General features: G+C 42.0%; 1 protein-coding gene across 4 annotated transcripts in view; it reads right to left on the bottom strand.

The window, feature by feature from the left end:
• pard3bb (par-3 family cell polarity regulator beta b) overlaps positions 1 to 12818 on the bottom strand; it is a 218989-nt gene that overhangs the window by 114825 nt on the left and 91346 nt on the right. For 3 of the 4 annotated variants that reach the window (XM_080497880.1, XM_080497882.1, XM_080497883.1), the window contains 5 exons: positions 11830 to 12021; positions 10676 to 10834; positions 6826 to 6979; positions 696 to 789; positions 377 to 510 (listed from right to left, as the gene is read on the bottom strand). In XM_080497880.1, the coding sequence (XP_080354006.1) occupies positions 377 to 510; positions 696 to 789; positions 6826 to 6979; positions 10676 to 10834; positions 11830 to 12021 (733 nt within the window). The remainder of the gene's footprint in view (positions 1 to 376; positions 511 to 695; positions 790 to 6825; positions 6980 to 10675; positions 10835 to 11829; positions 12022 to 12818) is intronic. The other variant, XM_080497881.1, reaches the window with a different exon arrangement.

Here is a 12818-nt window from a genome sequence, read left to right on the forward strand (position 1 = left end):
TTTTAACCGACTTTTATAATGTTATTATGCTCATTAATTTGATAAAAGAACACAATGAAAACAAGACATCATGTCCAAACGACGGCTTGCAGGCTATATTGTCCATTCCCGAGTCAGCACAGAAAACCCAATGACACACAAAAATGCACAGTGACATAAATTGTTTTGACAGTCGGAGAAACCCCATCTGCACCCGTGAATGTGTTTCCATGTGTGGCTGCATGGTGTGCAGTGCGGCTTACACGGTTCTCGGTCTGCATGTGGCACTAGGGAGCATGCCAGAGTTGCAGCAGTCATGCATATATTTAGATTTAAGCAAGAATGACATGCATGCAGCCACCATGCAGAGCAGAGAAACAGAAAAACAATTCCCCACCAGTGTGATGCTGGTTCTGAGTCGTACCAAGGTCCATGCTCTTGGAGGCTTTGACATGCTGGAACTGCTGCCGCTGGGCCTGAACACCGGTGGGACACTGGGGTTGAGCCTGGCACGAGATGTGGGAGCTCTCCCTAAAGCAAAGACATCCAGAGGTCAACACTGACAATGGTGGTGAAACACAATCAAAACAATAAGGTCCACAATGCTTAGATCCTTAATCTCATTCTTTGAAGCAGCAAAATGAAGTAAACATGCATCCACAATTCTGCAGATCGAGATCCCTTCATTAAGCTAAATAAAATTGTCAGAATCGCACCTTTCCTGGAAGTAAGAGCTATTGAAGTCAGAGTCATGTCCATACAGCATGCCTTCCTCCTCATCATCCATATGACAAGAACTCCCGTTGGTCACTGAGAAAAAGAAAAACAAAAAAAAAAACAGCAATCAGAGATAATGCTGATATAAAACAGCCATTCAAAACACTTTTAATCACAGCTATCATGTCGTCCAGATTACAAAAGCCACAAATACTCAGATCCGAACTTTAACCAAACTTTCCACCAAAAATAATATTGTCCAGTCACACTATATAAACAACGCTGATCATTGACTTTGTTACATATTTAACTAATATTGAGTCTTGCACAGTTTTATTTCAAGTCTATTTTCTTGCATTTGCCACTTTTTTTTGCCAGTTTGTTTTGACTTCCGAGTTAACCCGAACTCTGGGTGACCTCCAGCTCAATATTGTGCCCCGGAGGCGTCTGTGTCGATAAAGACAGAGCACTGATTCTGAAGCAGCCGCTGCCTCTGCACACATACCAGTATAGTTGGAAGGGCTGTGTGACTGACCAATGACTCCAATCCAATGAAGAGTTATGTTACGCTACATGACTGTTGTGAAAAGTTTCTGTGGATATTCTGGCAGCAGTGTGTAGTTGAGCTTCCAACTAAGTGCTTGTCAAACAAATTGTTGACTAAATGTGTGTGGGAAGTGATGAGCAGGGTGACGTCATCACCTCAGGAGGGTGTGTGCAGAAATGGTTAAACATGACTAATTATGTATATGGCCTTGCATGTGTAGAGCCTAAATGTTCTCGCTGAGCTTGTGTGCTTTGTCAAGGTACTCTAGCTTCCTCTAAATACACACTTGTTAATTAAATGTGCCCGTAGGGTGTGAAGTAGCTGCAGGTGATTGTGTATCAGTCTGCATTGTTCTGTGTGTTGGCCCGAGGCTAAACTCGTCATGGAAATCGAGGGCGGTTGCATAAGATGTTGGGAATTTCTGTCAACGAAATTGGATACCGTTGGAGAAATTGCATATGCAACAAGCTTTTTTCTGTCAGTCTTGGAAATTAAGCCAAGATTGCATGTATGCGGTGTGAGAAGTAACTTATCACATGGCTCAATATAGTATTTTGACGTTAACCTACTTGAAACAGCGGTTGCTGCTGCATCGAGCAGTTAGCCACACTCGGCCTAATTAAGACTCTGTTTGTACTGGAAATACTGTGAGGCCACCCGGCCAAAGAAAATAATGCAGCTCATCACAACAATGATCTGCTTTCACTTCACTTTGCTGAAGGTAATGGCTTCAACACATGAATGGCAAATTAACAGTTTCATGGGCGTTTCATTTTTTTCAGACTCGTTCTTATTACAATTATACTTGAGTCGACAGAGAGACCAGTTGCCAGGAACATCTCCCGTGGCTTTGAAATCATTGGGATTCATCTGAAATACTGATGGAAAGCAGTTTCGAGTTTGCAATAATATCTCGTGTTCATCTACTTTGTTCGATCGAAGAAGAGCAGCCTGTAAACACAAGCATGGCCACATTTCACGTTGGCCTCAGCTGGTGGAAGAATTTACACCCATTTCCAGCCGAGGGTTGAAAGATGATGGCTGAAATTGACCACCGCTGCCGCGCTTTGGGGAACTGCAAACAACAATTGTTTTACAGGTGCCTTCAAAGTGTCCAGGAGGTGATTATCTGATCCTGCGAACGTCGGTGGAGGGACACTTTGAGCAAACACACTGTACTCCGGTCTACTGCTAGCATAAGCAGGTTCTATAAATATTTAGAAAACGGGACATTAGCTGTGTGCAGAACACTAAAAATTGGGTTGAAGTCTCATTTTACAGCTTTTCCAAGAAATGTAGTAAAAAAAAAAAAAAACAAAAAAGAGCTAGACAAGAAAGGCAGGAGACGGATAAGCATTTTGGAAAGAGAAAAATGGGGAGGAAAAGAAAGAGGATGAAAGCCACTCATCAGAAGACGCTGCAGATGCGGGTTGGAGATATGGCTGCGTCTGCGTGATGAACGAGTTTATGACAACTTGATACACAGACGCACAATCCGCCCCAGCGTCATTTACATACAGTCATCACTTCTGCCAGTGCAAAGCTGCCACGCAACACATGCCGGAGCTGCTGCACAATCCTCGCCGAGTGTCCTTTGTGTGCTCACATCCGCACGCGAGCGGCTGAAAGCCGAGCCGGGGAGGAAGAGATGGCACCATCTGAAGATATCACATCCTCTCATCTCCATCCCTCCCTCTCACTTTCTTTCTCCACTAATCACCTGCTTTATTTTTCTTCTGCTTCCATTCTTGCAATCTGATAGTTTGGCTGTCATTTATCTCTCCTTTCAGATCTCCCATAAATCATTTTATCTCCCACTCACTTTTCAGCCTCTCCTCTTTTTTTTTTCTTCTTTCTTTTTCCCTTACCCTAAACTTCCTCTTTCCTCCTCCTCCTCCACCCCGCTGCCAGCACCTTAATCAGCTGAACTGTCAAAAACACATTCTTGTTTCACCTCACACACACGCGCGCTCACACAAATCTGTTCTCGCCGACTCCCACTGTGTGAAGTGAAACTGGCATTTGTGGTGCGGATGATAGATCAATAGCAGTTTGCTCCGATAGCAGATAGATGAGTTCTCTTCTTCTGCACTCAACTTTCCCTTCCTGTCATCTGTTTTTGTCTGCGGCTCGTCTGGCTAATCATACCAACTGTTCTTCCTCACTCCAGTGTATTGACTTAACACTTAGCGTTCCAGTCGAAGGTTCAGACACAAGAGGAAAGACAACGCAACGCACAATAGGGAGGAATTAGGTGCTGGGGATTATTGAAAGTGGGCTGCACTGTAATGTTGTGGTGAGCACTCACATCGAGTGTCTCCCATTCATATTCAAGTTGGGGCTTTGGGGCTCTCTGATATGCATTTTGTATACTTTTGGGGGACAAATGGGATTTCTCTGAGGGAAAAATAGTTCCCCTGCACAGTCTAAAAACATGGATTTGAAGCTAATTTGCAAACATGAAATTGCCCATACACGTGAGCGTCTGTTTCTCTATTTGCTTTGTGATGGACTCGTGACCTGCCCTTGGTGTCCTGTTCCTTCATGTTCAGCTGGCTTCAGCACCAGACTCCCTACGACTCTGACTTGGATCCTCCCTGTGGCAGTGGTCAAGAAAATTACAAGTTTAAAACACTGTGGTGGGAAATTAGAGGAATGTCTTCTTACAAAAACAGCGTGGTTTGTCAGTATTTTCATGACGTTCCTCTTGGAAATGAAGCCACGATTGAATGACATCTTTTCACTCTGTCTCTGTCCCCTCTCTCCTTGGCTCTCCTTCTATTACCTCAACCAAACTGAAACAGTCGAAAGTCTTGACCTCTGAGTCTGGTTCTGCAGGTGTGTTCCTGTTAAAAGGGAGTTTTTCCTTTTCAGTCGCCGACGCTTGCTCGTTTGGAATTGTTGTTTTGTTTTTTGTTTTCTTCTTTTCTCTGAGAAAGATGACTGTTATATTTAGCACTATAAAAATAAAATTGGATTTAATTGAAAAGTCCCGTTTCCTGAAAATACCTACCCAATCATCATCTCTATCGCTCGATCCTGTTCCAGGTTTCGAGGCACTTGAGCCAATCCAAACTTACTGTGGGCGAAAGCAGGATACACCCTGGACAGGGCACCAGTCACATATATAATATGCATTTAAAATATTACAACTAATTTGTTACCGTTGTCAAACCTTCCAGGCTGCATTCTTAACAGGAATCATGCCAACATGAACTTTTGTTTGATAATTGTAGGTGAAACAATTGTAAAAAGAAAGGCATAATAATCCTGTAAACTTATTTGTGTTTCCGTTCGAGTAGCTCCAATCACAGAAGAAAAAGAAGAAAGAAAGTAAAAAGTAAAGTGAGGAAGAAAGACACAGTGATGGATCTGAGTTAAATAGAAAGACCTATGAATGCAAAAATGACCCATCTGCATAAATACATACGTGGTGAATAATTACACTTAATTTATTCTTCTGCAAAAGAAAAAAAAGGCTTTATTTTAACTGTGGTCTCTGTGACAAATCAAATGGATTCAGTGTGTAGAATAGTTCATTAAGAGGATAAAATACTAGTAAATGCACACATGTACGCACAGACATTTACCAGGACTTTTCTTGTGTGTTTGTGTGTGTATGTGTGTGTGTGTGTAAATGACACTACAGCCGAGGTGAATCTATCCAGTGAAGTGTATTCAAGGTCAGAGTTGTTTGCCAGCCTGAGTGTAAACATGCACACAAAACACAACACTCATCTGATACTGGCCAAAAAAAAAATCCCTGAACCAACACGCCGCCGTGCGCACACGCGGCCACGCCGCAGCTATTAATAAATTTCCAAACAAGCAGAGATATCACTCGGAAACACACAAATACACAGACTTTTAAACAATCAGGCCCAAGTATAAATGGACACGGAAGATAACGGGAGTGTGTGTGGTCGCAGTAACATACTGGCACATTGAAAAAAAATACAGGGGTGGTGTGAAACAGTGATCTGAAGAACTAAAATAACTCACAGGCAGAACCTGCAATAACAAACAAACAGAACAACCTTGAAAACACAAGAGGAAATAAAATCAGGGAGAAAAAGCCAGGGAGAGGAATGAAAGAGAAAATGCGGGCAGAGAACTTTAATTAAATCTGTGCTGCAGAAGTTTTATTTATTTATTTATTTGTCTATACTTTATTTTATCTCGGAGATATTGTTTATTTTGTCGCGTTGCTAAAGTTAAGCAGGGCTTTGCTGAACTCACTGCAAATGATAGGCCCACCACTGATGGTACTTTAAGGGTACAAAATGAAACGGGGGAGAAATAAATGTGAGGAAAGTGCAGCGAGTTCAGAGAGAGACGAAGGACGGGGACAAGGTCGGCGCGACTGGAACAATGTTCCAGCAGGAAAAAGACGGTGTTTGAGGATTTTAAAAAAATGCAGGAAATGGTTTTATTGGAAGAAAAATGTGCCGGTGCAGCAACTCTACACGATAAAGTGTGTGTATGGCAGCATTACTCATGAAAGGACAAAAAAAAAAAGGACCAGTGTATTTGTACTTTTCTGGCGGAGATGGAGTTTGAGGCTGAGATAAGGGTTATTGGAGTGGTACATATGATTGGTTGGTATAAAATCCTCTGATTGGATGGATATAAAACGGGGTGATTTATTGTGTGTGTGGGTGTGCAGTGTGAAAAAGTATCTGCAACAAGCAATTAGTGATAAGTGACTTCATAAGCTCATGCCGGGTTCCCCAAGTGGTACCACATGGAAACAGCTGAAAGCAGAGGTAAAAGCTTTTGGGTGTGTGGCTTTGTTAAGTGGCGACACTCCGAATGGTCTGTCCATTAAAAATGCTGCGAAAAGCTTGAAATAAGCATTTCAATATGAGTAAACAATGCAATGAGTGAATTATGCTTGTTAGATCGATGACAACGCCAACATAAAGCAGATTGTAAACCAACCAACAGTCACACTCGCACAAGCGAGCCACTTCGATTCATTAATTTGCAAATATATGTTTTTGGACTGTATGGTCTGTCATTCTATTGTGTAAAAATGCAAAAACAAATAAATGCTACGACAGTGTATATATAAACTGTTCAGTAAAATGCCTGCTGCAAAAATAAAGCAACTCCTATAATGAGATTGTATTATTTTGTGATGGAAATATGAGAGTCTGAAAGGTTATTGGTGAAGCTTTATATATCTGTGAGCGTCAGTGACAAAGGTGCAGTGGTCAGTGCTCATGGAGGACCAACTTAAATACAAAAGTGGAGTTTGCATGTTCTCTCCCAAACCCGTTTATTTTTTTTTGTATTCTTCCCTAATCTCCAGCATGACGGCCAGGTCAAATGATGGTTTGAACTTGTATGGACAAATGAATGACTGAATGCACAAACACAAAAAATTCTTAAGTACACATACAATAAAAAAAATAAATAAATAAACATACCAAGGGGATTGTGCATAAATAGATAAGAGTGTCACTGAAAAGTACCTTAATGAAAGAGCAAGGACAAATTGTAGACATTATTGCTTAGTGCAGTGACTGAATGGCGCGTAACCTGTTGACCCGGCAGAGTGGGGGAATAGCTGCACTCACCATTCAATGCATAGATATTGTTGGTCACCATAGAGGGGTGAATGAGGTCAGTGGGCTGAATGATGCTTCCTGTCTGACCGTTTACGGCGCTCATCAGTCCCTGCAGCCCGGAGGTGCCGTCAAATGAGCGGTTGGGCGACGCCCCATGATGATCCTGAAACACGGACCAAAAACAAAAACACGGTTAACAGACAGGAATGAAAACAACACTGTCCTTTATTTTCAAAGAGTGATGAGTTACAACTAGATTTAAAAGAAATACAATGAAACAGAATACCTGACATTGCAGTGAAACACTGTTTATTGTTATTGACTTGGCTTGATTTAGTGATCTAATATAAAGTGAGTGATGAGCAGGGGAGAAGGTGGCGGTCCTTACCCACGCCTACTCAAACGTAATTATCGGCGAGAGAGGAAGCAGACAGTCGAAATCCAGAGGTGGTTTGGGGTGAAAGGGAGGAGCCTGTTTCCCACGCCTCGTTGGATTAGAAGCATCTTTAGCGCTCTTTCACTTCTCAAGTGTGTGCGTGTCTGTGTGTGTGTGTGTGTGTGTGTGTGTGGTACTCACTGTCATACTGACACCTATCCCCCTGAGACAGAGCCCTCTCAGGGCCCCGTAATAGTCAAACAAAGCAGTGGATTACAGTTCTGATGTGTCTTCTTTGTGCATGTATTATTTCTTTCTGAATTTAATTTGCATGTGTTTGTTATTTGTGTGTGGGTAGAAAACTGTACATATTCATTCAAAATCCATGCATATGCATGCCATTTTGGCACTGGTATTCAGTGTACTTTTTTTGCTTTCCTTTGTGCATGTGCCTCTCTGTTATTGGATAATCCCTGCACTCAAGCAACAAAGACCTGTGCGTGTGTGCGTAGCTTCTTCCTCATTCTGCCTCCACCCCCCCCCCCCCCCCCCCCCCCCGCCTGCATCCCACTAACCAGCATCACCATGCAATCAGTACTGTACAATTGAGTCAGTATTCCTCACCAATATTTTATTTTTCCTTTTCATGGTTCTAAATTCAGAATTCCAAGGAGAGATGTGAATAATTCTACAGCAATGTCGACCTGACCTGCGTTTTCATGCAAACAAGAACATATTAAGGAAAATGAACAGGTGGTAAAAGGCAAATTTGTGGAATATGTGAAAATCATTTGGAAGTCTGACATTGAAGCATGACTGGTGAGTAGCGATCTATAATGTGAAAAGATATGTGGCGCTTCAGCCAAACTTTTCATTTCTGAGCTCAGGTCTTCATAATGAGATCCTGCAGCAGTGAACAGATGTTCAAACATGTGGCCAGTCAAATGTTAATTGAAACTGGATTCATTTCAAACTTGCAGAAATAAAGGACTATCCAGAAGAGACTTGGCCCCTGCTGCTCGAGAAAATATAAACTATTTTAAACAATAACTTTTTGCTCAAGTCTGTCGCATTTTTTTTTTTTTTGTATGCTCTATAAAGACAACATAAACGTTTCACACAACTTTCAAGAACAACCAGTGCTTGAGAACAGCTTCCGCTTGGGTTTTGGTGAAGTGGAGATGAAAAGACTCGCCACTAAAGGCAGCAGAGCTCAGAAATGTTTCACATTTATATGAAGCTCGTAAGAAAAGGCTAATCTAGTATGGCCAGTCTGGCCTATTTTGTTAATTACCTATGTTAAGAGTTGCTAGTAACACTCAATATAGATTTCTTTTTAGGGTTCATCAACGTGGCTGATCAAGAACATCTGATTACCGCCACTGAATCTGCAGACTGTTGGGAGTGGCTGGATAAAGTATAATATTAGACAGAGCTGGCACGAGATGAATACAGTAGGAAGATGTGCTGAGAGAGAGAGAGAGAGACAGAGAGAGAGAGAGAGAGAGAGAGAGAGAGAGAGAGAGAGAGAGAGAGAGAGAGAGAGAGAGCAGTGTACAGGAAAAGAAAAAAAAAGAACTGGAGTGGTCCACTTCAACAGGGTTGAAAAGCATCAATACCAAAAGCTTAAAAAAACCTTTTAAAGTCTCATCTCTTATCTATCCGCCTGTAGCGTCCCTTTTCTTTCGGTTCTCCCTTTTACATTAAGACAAAAAGGGAAACGTGGATGCATCTCTTTGATGTTGATAAATGCTTTCACCAAACGAGCTATTGAGGGAGGATTGTCCAGAGACCTGCAGGTCCACGGACACAGCTACATGCAGATGCATCCATCAGCCCATATCATGATGACCACTGACAGGTGACTCTTCTTTAGCATGGTACTTAGTGGATGGAATTTCTATCAGCCAGCATGGCAACATTTTTTTTCCTCAAAATGTACACATATAAAGAATAAAATGCACTAATGCCTCCAGTTCAATGGGAACACTTTCTACTACTGACTCAACTTTGTCAACAATCACAAAAGAAAAGGGCTTTTGGTTGACTAATTACATCTTTGAGGGCAGATCTTTTTTTAGTGTTACGCACAGTAACCAACATTGCCAACATTTTGACAAAAAAATTGTAATATAGTCACACAGAACAAAACGCAAACAAAAAAAAACAACCTTCTAATTTTTGGTTACACATGTTTGCACCATAACAATTTCTGTTTTATAGAATATCACAATATTTAATGCTATTTCGAGAGAAACTTTTCTATCATAGTATGACACATATTTACCTTTTGACAGTTTATGTTAAATATTTTGTTACATTCATTACAATGAAACTTTATATTTTTCCATAAGATGGACCATGATTAGAATATAATTCTCAGCATGGTCTACGCAATAGTATGATGGAATACTTTCAAGGCTATAATCTGGTTAATCAGCAGCTGAAATGTGATAGAATAAAACTTATTTTGTGGTTCATCATCTAATATAATGAAAATCCACCAATAATTTGCAAATTGTTTGTGAAAGCAAGATGTAGTGCTTTTTAAGCAGTGACATGAAATCAATTTCGAAAAAACATAAAGCTTTCATTTTGAGTTGGCTGTGGATGTCATTTTTATATCTATATATGTACACAAACTTTGATCTTAGCTGTCTGTATTGTGTGTGTGTTTCTGAATGTGCCTGTATGTTAGGTGCGTGCATATTATGCAGTCTAAACATGGAGCTCAACACCACTACCCCCAACAATTGGCAGGTTAAGTAAAGGGCCATTCACACTTGAGCCAGCAGACTGGCTTTATATGTGCGCAGGTTTGTACAAACAAGACTACAGACCCACGTAAAAAGCTGGCCAGATTTTTTTTTTTAAACGTATTTTTTTAACATATGAAGAAAACAGACACAACTGAATGAAAAGCACTCCGTCAAAGATGCACACAAAGAACACAAACACACAAAAGCGTGAATGGATCAAGTGTAAATGCTCTTTTGCAGCTTGCTGGTGAGAGCAGGGAGACGAGTGTCAAGACAGCGAGTGGAAAAAAAAAAAGAAAGAAGATAGAACAGCTGAAAAGTCATGTGTGGAGAAAGGCAGAGAGGCAACAGAGCACAGGGGGAAAACTGTTTTATTCAACAAGAGCCAGAAATGTGGACGGGAGATATGAGGATCTCTGCGTTTGATTTCAGTTGGGACACAAAATGCAGATGGAATGCTCACATTAGGTTTTTTTTTTTCTTTAAATCTATGTTCATCACTCGGTGGTATTTTCCTGAGTATAAATCTTGATTGACAGTTGTCCTCGATTGCGTCTGTAAAGGCTGCTGACCCCCCCCTCAACAGAACACTACAGTGAAGCTTAACAGTGAAGGTCAAACACACTCTCGCCAAACTCAACAAGCGGCTTCCCAGATTCACTGGAGATTCGGGTGTTGTGAAGCCGACATCTTTCTACACACAGAGCATAAGAAGTCGGTGTACCTTCACAGCCCTGAGGACCACCAGCTGGATCATCCCTCTAACGTTTCCCTCCTGCGACATGGAGCGACGCAGCGTCTCCATGGCCACGTGATTTGAGCATCCCAGCAGCGACTCTCCGTTCACAGCCACCAGCTGGTCGTTCACATGCAGACGCCCGTCCTGTAAAGCGCCGACAGTTTGATGGAAATACGACAAAAATCTTTAGTGTACTGTTCACAGCTGGTGGGTCGATGGTCGACTGGTGAATGAAGCGGGTGGATCGACACACGGGTGGATTTAATCTTCATTTCATAACATGAATAACTTTGGGTACAACATATTTTTTGTATTTTTGTGGCATCAAGCAACTAATTCTAATTATCATTTGATGAAATAACATTTTACACTCACACAGGGTCTGTGCTGCCTTGTTGAATTTGCAAAATTTCGTGCCACTAGACTTTTTCTTTTCTTTTTATTAATAGCGGTATAAAAAAAAACAAAAATGTGTGTGAAAAATGAAGGTGATGATGTTACAAATATCCCTGCTCCATTTCTTTTCTCGACAATATGGCTGTGTGCTCAACAGTGAATCACTGATGGAGAGCTGCTGTATAAACACACACCTGTGGCCGTCACCCAGTGCCTCTGTGAAGTCAAACCACCATCCAGACACATGATGTGTGCGCACACCAACACAGACGCATTCCCCCGAGTGCCCGACGCAGCTCGCTCGCCCCAGACACTCCCCCCCCCCCCCCCGCTGGATTATTTACCACGCTTCCACAGCAGAGCCGTCCCCATCTATTTCTGTGGCACAGACACTAACAGCTGCACCTGGTGAGCGAGCGCCGCGGCATGCCTCTGCTCGCCTGTCTGTCTCTTGACATGTCAAGTGCGTCCTGGTGAATGCGGGGTCGAAGGTTAAAAGAGGAGCACCGGCGGGGGAGGCGGGGACAGCTGAAGAGGCGCCGGTGAGACCGTCTCGTACAACAACGTTTGTCCCGATGCTAGTGATTATTTCCCATGTTCTCTTGCCGCTCTAATTGAGTGCGATTAGAGTAAACATTTCATTATCACCGCGGGAAGTCAGAGCAGTAGCTTCAGGCTCACATTAAACAAATAAAATGCTTGTTATTGTGCAGAACCAATTCTCACACATTTGAGTGAATCACCTTGTATGCAGCCCCTCCGTGGATGATGGATTTGATGAAGATTCCCAGATCCTCCCCGGTCTCTCTGGACTTGTTCCCTTTGAGGCTGATGCCAAGGCCCGCTGAACCGGTGTCATTGAGGGGAACCTCGAACATGAGCTGTTCTTTCCCGTTCTCCAAAACGGGGGCTGGCAAACGGGACACATCATCCTTCTGGGGAGCGAGAGAGAAAGAGAGAGAGAAATGGAGGTTGAAGAGGGAGAAGGTTGCAAACCGGGCGAGGATGAAGAGACGGAGGTCAGCTCATTGGGCTTCAATAGTCTCCAAAAGCTAAACTAAAAGCTTTTCCATTTGCGAGAAACCATCACTAGGTGCTTTTCAGCTAAATTTCTCTATGAGTGAAAAAAAAAAACGGAGGACAGAGTCTGAGAAAAAGAAGAAAAAAAAAATAGGCCATTTGGATGGTCTGTTTCATATAGCCATCTCTCCCCCTCCCTCAGCTCTGCTATATCAATAAAATGACCTGTGTATTTTCAAGAGGTAATTGGAAAATACAGCAAACACAGAGAGCTGGGGAGAACAGAAAGGAAAGACTGTAAACCAGGAAGAGAAAGAAGAACCACAGACCATCTTTGTGGATAAAAGAAGATCAAGAGCAAGGAAAACATGTCCAAAACACCATATTATCAGGACAGAGGAGTGGCTGTAATGACTAAGTCTGAGCCATAGTTAGTGAGGAAAATATTGTTTAAAAAAAACAAACAAACAAAAAAAGGAAAGAAAAACCCAGATGAAAGAGTGTGTTTGAAGGCTGTGTTGGCACAGCAGGAGAGCTTTATGTACAACATATGGATTTTACTCTGCACATGATCTGAAGAATACCGGCAGGTAAACAGTATTTATCATCCTTTTTATTCCAAACACTCTCAGATAAGTGAGTATTTGTGAAATTTGTGTAATCAGGACGGCTGGATGGATGGATGGATGGATGGAAATAATGACTGAATAGA

Source organism: Blennius ocellaris (assembly GCF_963422515.1).
Source record: "Blennius ocellaris genome assembly, chromosome: 6".
Classification (NCBI taxonomy): domain Eukaryota; kingdom Metazoa; phylum Chordata; class Actinopteri; order Blenniiformes; family Blenniidae; genus Blennius; species Blennius ocellaris.